The sequence below is a fragment of the Austrofundulus limnaeus genome, unplaced genomic scaffold (assembly GCF_001266775.1).
Source record: "Austrofundulus limnaeus strain Quisiro unplaced genomic scaffold, Austrofundulus_limnaeus-1.0 Scaffold19, whole genome shotgun sequence".
Classification (NCBI taxonomy): Eukaryota; Metazoa; Chordata; class Actinopteri; order Cyprinodontiformes; family Rivulidae; genus Austrofundulus; species Austrofundulus limnaeus.
In genome coordinates, this window is record NW_013952421.1 from 2,381,123 (window position 1) to 2,391,154 (window position 10,032).

At 39.2% G+C, this 10,032-nt stretch overlaps 1 protein-coding gene across 1 annotated transcript; it reads left to right on the forward strand.

Moving 5' to 3' along the window:
• The first annotated feature begins 997 nt into the window (after positions 1-997).
• Positions 998-8,277, forward strand: znf592 (zinc finger protein 592). Its single transcript, XM_014003564.1, has 9 exons — positions 998-1,129; positions 1,575-3,781; positions 4,011-4,189; positions 4,280-4,453; positions 4,541-4,700; positions 4,874-5,134; positions 6,526-6,638; positions 6,900-7,041; positions 7,132-8,277. Exons 2-9 carry the CDS (start codon positions 1,595-1,597, stop codon positions 7,576-7,578), a joined length of 3,663 nt encoding a protein of 1,220 aa, XP_013859018.1. The 5' UTR covers positions 998-1,129; positions 1,575-1,594; the 3' UTR covers positions 7,579-8,277.
• Positions 8,278-10,032: the final 1,755 nt, after the last annotated feature.

The window sequence follows — 10,032 nt, forward strand, 5'->3', positions numbered from 1 at the left end:
ACACACACACACACACACACACACACACACACACACACACACACACACACACATATATATATACACACACCAGAGATATTTCACACGTGTAAACACTTGTGTACAGGCCAAGAGGCTATTTTTCAGGCAGGTGTTACAAAGTTTAAAAATATGAAGAAAAAACTATTATGACATTACAGTATAGAAAATTTTAAACATTATAAACATAAAAACTTTATTTAAAAAGCTAGAATGGTCAAATGAATTTGTTAGATAAAGTAATTTTCAAACTAATCAACTTGATTGACTGACAACAATCTGACAACAATTGTTGAGACAAAAAAAACAAACATATTATTTTTGTTTGTTTGTTTTTTCTTTATAACTAACTTTGTTATATATATATATATATATATATTATGTTACTACGCGTTCATCTTTTACAATGTTTTGGGGAATTTGGGCATTATTTCCTCAGTAATGTTTCACAGGTTTTTAAAACGCCTGATCTTTTCCTCTAATGGGGTTTTTGATTTTTTTTTCTTAGGTTAACTGAAGGTCCTACACTTTGCTGCGTGTCAAAAATCTAACATTTGTTAGAAAGCAACACTACTGAAAGCAGTTTAAATTATACAGTATTACAATGACCGTAAAAAGAAGAACAAACATCAATGAGAAACTGACGTGAGAGCTGAAATCGAAGAATAATAAATGTTGTGACGTTTTTTTCCATTAAAAATATTATTTTGGACAATAATTTGTTTATTTATATCACCAGTTAACACCACAGATCATTTAGAAGCTTTACCAGATTTTGGGGTCATTGAAGCTAAGTTTCAAAATTGATTAATACTGAGCAAAAATTAATTACGTTTGGCTGCTCAACRTGAGACAAAGTAATGTGAACAGTTGTGAAAACAGCTAACCGATAAATTATGTTGACATCTGCACAGAAGACCGTCTTGCGCCTGTAAAACTCTGCAGAGGGCACGAATAACCCACATACAAAAGAGGAAAATCAAGTTGACGTTAGCACCGTTAGCTTAGGGTTAGCTATGTAAGCCTAAACAGCCTGGTGAGCCCTAAGCGCCCACGGTTAAACGACTACACAGCTTAAATGTTAGACAGTTAGTCATAGTAGGATCAAATGGTAAGCACTTTATATGCCTCTGTGTTTAATAACCTTGAGAAAACGTGTAATTATTTGTGCGATAGCATGTTGCTATTTTGTTAGCTGGCTACCTAGCTACAGCAAGAAAAAATCTGACAATCTAGGTTTCTCTTTAGCGATGCTAGGAGCTTTAAAGCGTCTGGTAAATCTAACCATGCTCATTTTTTTGTGTTTGTGCATGTTCTGCCACGAAATAAAAACGTATACAGTAACGTAGAACAAATTGACGCATAGCTTAGCCCATTAGCCTTAGCTAAAAGCTAAATGAGCACTGACTTCTTAGGGCGAATCCTACTACTAAACAGAAGTTTGTAATCTACTGTTGTTTGTGTCCACATATTTTTAGTTGTTTTGTAGGGATTTGTGTGAAGCTGAAATAGAGGTATAAATTGAGCTGTATAAACTAACGTCAAACGTTTTGTAGGTTTATGAGAATGTGCAGCCATGGGAGACATGAAAACCCCAGATTTTGATGATCTTCTGGCAGCCTTTGATATCCCAGATGCCACCGGGCTGGATGCTAAAGAACCCGTCCAGGGCAACCATGAGGAGACAGAAAATCAGCTGAAACGCACAGGGATCTGTCTAGATGACAGCCCGCTGAGGAACCAAGCTGTCACAACTGCAGACATTCCTCTGGTCGGTGTTATWGTGAAAAACACAAGTCGGCAAGAGTCGCTGGAAGATTTCAGCGATGAGCTTCATTCAGGACAAGCGTTGCAGAATGGATTCAGGGGACAGGATTTTGACCCTGCAGCGCCGACCAACACTGATTTTCCCAACTCCTTTCAATGTGCTTTAAATGGTGAGAGCTCAAGAGAAGCTCCTGAGAGAACTCCTGTGCAACAAAAAAGTGACGAAACTGCAATATTTTCTGAGTCACCTTCACATTTTAGCCCAGTTTCTAGTCCTGGATGCAAAGATACTCTGTGTAGTGGAGAAAAAGTAGTTTCAAAAGAAGTGCGACCTTGTTTTTCAGAAGCTCCACTTTTAGAAGAGCCGTTAGTCCCGGACAATCTGAAACAATTGGACCTTTGCACATTTAATAACTCTCCCAAGAGCACTGAAGAAAGCAGAACAGAAAATGGCAAAAATGAGGAGCTTTCTGGCATCAGCATCAGTGATGAAACAGAACGAAATCCTGGCGTACACAATGCATTTCCTCCTTCGAGCATTAATGAGGATTGTAGTAAAAATGGCGATCCAGAAAGCATGGTGGATGCTACGGCCTCTTACTCACCTGCCACATTTCAGACACCTAAATTGTCCTCATGTCTTGAGGCTCTGGTTGCTCTGAATGCTCGAAAAGATCCTAGTGAGCAGACTAATCCTAGAGAGTCATCCGCAGTGCAGAATGACTGCATTAAAGCTAGCCACAAAGTAACCATGTCCCCAAGAAGCCCCAGAAGTCCACTTGAAGCAGTAAAACGTCTAGTAAAACCTTCCGATAGCCCCATGAGCATCTGCAGTGACAGCAGTGGTAAAGCATCCCCTGCAGTCACATCAGGGTCACCTCCAGCTATACCCAGAGTCAGAATTAAGACTATTAAAACAAYATCTGGGCAGATAAAGCGCACCGTCACCAGTGTGCTGCCAGACTCGGAAACAGATGAGTTTCATGCTTCTGAGTCCTCACCATCACAGAGTATGATTAGTGAGGATTCGTACTGCAACATGTCTCCGCATCAGCCTCGAACTGTTGATTGTGTTGTTGGAATACAAAGTCAAGGTAGAACTGCTAGCGCAACCGTGCCGAAAGTACTGCAGAGAAAGTCAGAGGAGAAGGCAAGGAACGCTGAAACATTTTGTAGCGCTAGTCGCTCTGTAAAGAGATCTGGTGTGCATCAGGTGCATAAACCCGAAAAAGCATCGCCTACGACCGGCCAAACGTCTAACACAAACTTTCTTCCCCAAGCGATGCACTTAGCAAGTCTAAACCTGGTTCCTCACAGTGTCGCTGCTTCGGTGGCGGCGAGGCCCTCTTCACATCAACAAAACTCGCACATACTGCCCTCCACCGTGTGCAGCACTGTCCCACTGGTGCATCAGGTGAAAACAGCCAGCCGTCCTCCACATTCATTTCTTCCAAACACAGTTGCAGGGACTTTAAACCGACTGCTGAACAGTACCAACCCAGTGCCTGTGTATGTGCCCAACCTGAGCCCCCCCGCAGAGAGCAATATCAACCTTCCGTCACGCGGATACTGCTGCCTCGAGTGCGGAGACTCCTTTGGCCTCGAGAGAAGTCTCGCTTATCATTACAACAGAAGGAGCGTTCATGTCGAAGTCGGGTGCACGCACTGCGCCAAGACCTTGGTTTTCTTCAACAAGTGCGCCTTGCTGGCGCACGCACGGGAGCACAAAAGCAACGGCTCCGTGATGCAGTGCACGCAGCTCCATTTGAGACCCATATCAGAGGAGCAGATGTTTGCACCCCTGAGTGCTGAACTGGTTCCAGCAAGTCCTCACACCCTTCCTTCACTCTCACATAAAAGTGAACCAGTCCTGCCCTTGTACCCGGATAACGTTAATCGCCACATACTTCGTTGTCTAGAGTGTAACAAACAGTTACCCGACTACAAAGCACTCGCAGGTCACTACCAAAAGTCATCAGAGGTGGTTGAAGGGCTGGTGAGTACATATTCTGATGAATATTCTTTGTCTTTGTAGCGGAGTCAACAAAATTGTTAAAAAACAAACACCTTTTTGCTTTATTTTGAAAATGTTTGCAGCAAAGATAAAACTATACGGTTTTAGTGACGCAGAAAATGTTTTCGCACTATTAAAAGATGCTGCAACTAGTTTTTATGTCGTCCATGTCATGACATTTAAACTTTCCTGCTTGTTTTTATCACAACAGATTTGTAAAATGTGCTCAATGCTGTTACCCAACAAGTGTAGCTTCAGAGCTCACCAACGCATTCACGCCCACAAATCCCCTTACAGCTGTCCGGAGTGTGGCGCCGCGAGTCAGTCTGCAGACATTCAGAAGCACGTCAGAGAAAACTGTCTGCATTACGCTCGCAAGGCCTGGTACAAGTAAGCATTCAAGGGGAAAACAGAAAATTTCTCCAAAATGTGCTGGGCAGTGTTTAAAAAAGTGATGTTTTTGTTCTCTTTTCCTTCCAGATGTCTTCACTGTGATATGGTTTTCAGGACCCTACAAGGACAAAAGACTCACATCGAAGAGAAGCACTGTGAAGTCTTTTACAAATGCTGCATCTGTCCAGTCGCGTTCAAGACCCCTGAGAGCTGCGACGTTCATTTAAACAGTAAACACAGCACTAACGATCAGTTGCCTCAGTACGTTCATATTTTATGACCTGTTACAAGTTGCATTGTTTCTTTTAAGGTTGTTATAACAATGTTTGCTTTCCCCCCTGTTTGCAGGTTGGTCTTTAAGTGTTCATGTGAAGCAGTTTTCAAGAAAAAGCAGCTATTTTTTCAGCATTTTCTTGAAAATGCCAACAAGCGAGTGACGTGCGTGTTTAAATGTCCAGAATGCAACTCAGTATTTCCACAAAAGCGACTCTTAGTGCATCATTTCAAGGTTAGCTATGAGCAAGTTTTTCATAAAAATAAGTCTTTATGAAATTGCAGTTTGAGTTCTTTTAATTTTTTTATCTATAAATTATGCATCTGACATTAAGTTTTATGTAATAAGTTCTTAGCATGAAGTAGAGGGTTCTGTGTTTCTAAACTTTTTTTTCTTATGTTTTGCAGGGTGTGCATGCAGGAAACATGACGGTGGAGACCGAAAAGGACACCAAAGACGAAGACAAGACAGACTGTTACTCAGATTCTCATCCCGTCCTACAACAGAGGAGCCAGGACACTCGAAAACACGCAGATAATCCCAGAAAAAAGTCAGAGCAAGATGGCGGATCTCGCGTAAAGCCCAGCGGCTGGACGTGTGGCGAGTGTCTACAGTGGTTCACGGAGAGAGAGGCCTACGTTTCTCACATGAAGAACAACCACGGAAAGGTAGGCGCTCGTGATTGAAACCATAGTTTAGACACAGATGAACAACAGTTTTCTCTAAAGGCATCTTTCTAAGTCCATATGGGTTTTTTTTCCAGTAGAATATAAATATGTGACCTGGGCTGGCAAAATGAGTCACAATGAGGAATCGTTCAATATTGAGTTATATTTATTTTCAAATCATCCATCTTAAAAGCTTCAAAATGATACATAGTTTGTTGAAATAAGGCAATTTATCAAATGGTCTGGTAATAAGCACACCCAATTTTTATTGGTCTAAAATGACATCATCAGTAATTCTTGCTGTGTATTCATGAAGTGGAATCCCCAAGCTTCACAATGACTCCAAACATCATATGAAGGGACACCAGTGCTGGCAGAGAAACATGTCAAATTTAAAGTAAACTACAGGGATTAAGACAAACGATTGTTTCTGAAGGTGTCAGTGCATAAAGGCACATGCTTGTTTGTTCTGTAAAGATTTGTTCCAAACATTAGGAACGTTTTTCAGCTGATGGCTTAAGTTTCAATTTGTATTCTTCATTCTTTGGGGGAAAAGTAGTGACAGCATCAAATCATTTAAAGGAACCTCTGATCTGCTGGAAATAGGGATGCACCGATATGAAAATTTCAGCCTATATCGATATCCGATATAATTATTGCTGTTATAGCTGATAACCGATATTTACCGATATTACACAAACACACAAATTATATTACACATATACACACAAACACACTTAGGTCTTTTTTGATACCGTAAATAAATGACCAGACGTCTGACATGGCTCCCTACTTCACTTATTCCTGGTTACGCAGCGTCAGTATCACTATTATGATCAGACAGATGCTGCTCAACCAACCATCTCCTCCCAAAACAGAAACACAAAGAAAAAAAAGTGGGAACTCAATATGGGATGTTAATATCGGCCCAGTTTTACATATCGGACCGATACCGATATTCTAAAAAATTGCCAATTTCGGCCGATACCGATATCAATACCGATATATCGTGCACCCCTAGTTGGAAACATTGATTGTTAAGAATTTTGGACTTTGTTCCCATAAATATAACAGTAGGATTTTTAGCTGTTTGGTTCTCAGCTTGTCAGATTAACTGTGTTGACATTTTTTGTACTAAATACTCAATTTGTCTGCAGTTAATATGTTTTACAGTTTTACTTTGATCTTTGGAGCTCAGTATGTTGTATTAAATGAAATATTAAAGTACTACAAACCTGACTTGTACATGTGGTTATAGCCAATAATTACAAGTAATAAAACAATTTCTAAATGATTACTGGTATGCAGATTATTTATAAATGACCTCAGTATTAAGCTCCTCTCATCAGACCTTCATCCTGTTTGTTTGTTTTTTACCTTTTCTATGACAGTCGGTGAAGAAGTATCCATGTCGACACTGTGAGCAGTCGTTCATCTCTGCAACCAGCCTGAGGAGACACGTCCGCAGTGACCACGATGGAAGAAAGAGAATTTACAGTTGTTGGTAAGTTTAGAAAAAATCCAGAAGAAGTAGTATGTCCAGTCCTGGTCCTGAAGGGGCCACTATCCTGGTTCAGTGATTGAATTACCTTTGCAAAAAGCCTGTTAATCAGACATTTATTACAGTCAGGTGTGTTGGAACAGAGAAACCTCTAAAACATTCAGGATAGTGACCTTCGAGCACCAGGATTGGACACCTCTGCTCTATTCAAATTATTCTTTTATGTAGTTTATCAGAAATCACCAACACCTCCCTGTTCTGCAGGTATTGCACGGATACCAAGACAATATTCACAACTAGCGTGATGCTGAAGAACCACATAAGTCTTATGCATGGAATTAAAAACCCTGATCTCAGTCAAATGCCAAAAACATCCATTCAGGAATTCAAAAACGCTTCAGACAAGGTAGCTATTCTTTTATTTGTTTATTTATTTTTWCCTAAAAGCTGCCCTCAGTTGAACATACTACTGTAACAAATGGATTGTGATTTCCAGGAGTTTGTGTCTGCGACGCCTGCTGTGAGTGCGCAGGCTGACAGCCAGGATCCATCAGGTCTCGAGGCTCCTTCAGCCAAACGCCTGAAAACTCAGTTCCGCTGTTCAAAGTGCGGTTTTATCACCGCCAGGAGTGCAGAGTTCCAGCAGCATATACCTCAGCATAAAAGAGATAAAAACACACCTCAGTGCCTTCACTGCGGCCTGTGTTTCACGTCTGTGTTCTCTCTCAGTAGACATCTTTTTATCGTGCACAAAGTGAAAGAGCCCGAGGAGGCCGGAGAAGAAAGGGGAACGCAGGAGGAGTGCGGCAGTCAGCCGGTTACATCAGCAGACGCTGAGGAGATCAGTGACTTTGAAGAAAATCCTCACTGTTCCCAAACTACAGGCTCTCCTTTAAAACTAAACACTTGCTCTCAGACAGAAGCAGCTCCTCTCCAGCAGTGAGAGCCTCATAAGCTGCTGGGGGGAAAAAAAACAACTTTTCTTTTTCTTGTTTTTCCTGAAGTCTGAGCCACATTTATGCTTCAACCTCAGACTGACGCAGATCTTTCCGCTGTAGCCTCCTTCAAAATTGTAACGCATCACAGATTTCTAATGACCATTTCTCGTGGTGGTATTCATCTCCAGCTCGTTGCTTTGCTGGAAATTAAGGCTTGTGTGAATGAAGAATATAAAATTTAACCGGCTGTAGCAGAGACAGTTTGCTAATAATACTCCCAGAATAATTGTCACTGTGCCTGCTTTGGTTTTCTGCTTTTAAATGTTTTTTTTTTTTATTATTTTACTTTTGCTAAGACTTTGTTAAAGGCTATTTTTTTTTATTTTGACTTCTTCTTTCCTTACGTGTCTTTGAACTGAATGAATTATCAATTATTCATTAGTGCCCCACAGACTAAAGAAAACCCCACAAATATATGTTTTTGTTGCTGTTTGCTTTAGAAAACTTTGTGCCAAAAAATAAAAAAAGGGAAAGGTTACTGGTTTATATCTAGGCCAGGGTTATTAAACTGGTGGCCTGCGGGCCACATGCCTTCCATCCAGCCCACCAACTAGGCTCAGCCACCTACCAAAAAAAAAAAAATCCCCTTTCTTAAAATTTTTGCTTAAAATAAAAGTTCATTTTTAAATCAATCTTAATTTTTAAATTTATGATTCAATGCAACAAAATTACAAATATACAAGGGAAAATATAATACTTGTTTTTTTTTAAATAATAGTGTTTCCCCTATCATTATACCCCTCCCCCCAGTGGCAAAGAACTACAACTCCAAATATCCTTGATTGATCCATGTGAATGTTGCTAAAATAGTTTTAAAAAATAAGGCCAGAACGACAAAACAAAGCCTAAATTCGTTTATCTTTTCATTTGTAACTATTTTTTGTCTTTTCTGACAATTATAGTAAAACTATGCCAGTAAAATGTATTTTTTTTTATTTTTTCAAACCAACAATTCTCACACAAGCTGTCAATCTGACATTGAAGCATAAAACAACTTTTGATTAAAACGGTATACAAATATATTAAAGCAAATCCATATTTTTTGGAGAAAGAACTGTATTTTCATTGAATTACGCCACCTTTTGCATGTTTGTAATATGAAAATCCTTTCAGAAATTACTGCACATCGTATTATTTGTCTCCCTTTTAAATCCAGCCCAGCAAGATTCTCAGGAATTTTTGTTTAAATTAAACTCTTTACATAAATGAAACGAAGTAATGGATTTTTAGTATCGCGATCAGTATTAATGACATTTTTATCAAATATATTTGAAGTTTTGCATACAGTTATTTACCTGAATGGGATTCAAATGGAGATATTTACTGAAAAACAATGTTGCACATATTCCTACAGTTGATGACACAGTTTGTTTATGTAAACGTTATACTCCTGCTTTGTTTTAAACTCTTATTTGAAGGCTGTTTTGAAAAGAATCCAGAACAAATCCTTCTTTTAGTTGTCAGAAAATGTTTTTGTTTTTATGGTAATCAAACGTGTTAATTACGTGAATGCACGAGTCTTCTGAGGTCTGTCCTTAAGTTTTTGTGTTTCCACTCCTTTTCTATTTTTTCTTAAGTAGAGTATATGGAGGAAACAGCGAGGTATTAAACGTGTGCTGCAGCAGGATTGAAAATACCTCAAATCGCCAGAAGTGTAATTTTGCAAATGTTTGTGACCTTGTTTTGGGTAATCTGGAGAAAATGTGAGGGGAGACTTTGGTGGCATGTCTACAATAACGTTTTATAATACTTTCGATTCCGCAGTGGTTTAATGTCAGAAATCAGTGATTTATGAAGGTGGATGTTTGTTGTGTTGAAGTCCTGAGTTGTGACGCGGTCCCCCCATCTTTTGTGTTTTCCACCTGACGGTTCCTACCTCCCTGGTAAATGGCAGTGATTGTTAAATGTCTGAAGACGTTGAGAAGTTGCAGTTAATCTCAGTGCAATGTTAAGGACAAAAATGAGTTCATAAATTTGTATTCTCCCAAGTTATTAAATTTTATAAATTATGTTGGGAATGGTATTATGGCTTTATGGTCATATTGACCTAAATAAGTCCTCTCTTTCTACGAAGATGCTGTTTGAGACCATGACTCATCACACTGCAGCTATTCAACTTAAATGAGTTACTTGTTCATCATTTATTCATTTTTGTAATTCTCAATAAAAAAAAAACATTTGTACTTTTATACCGTGTACAAGAAAGACTTGTATGTGTACATATGTTAACCAGTGAAACTTGGATTCACAGCATTTCTTAGAGCCATTACATCTGTTCAGCATGCAGTGGCCCATGTGCCTTGCTGTTATGTTTACATACTTATTAATAAACTGGTGCATTTAATTATATACCTGCTTGTTTTTTTTTTTTTTTTTTTTTTTTTTTTTTTTTTTTTTTT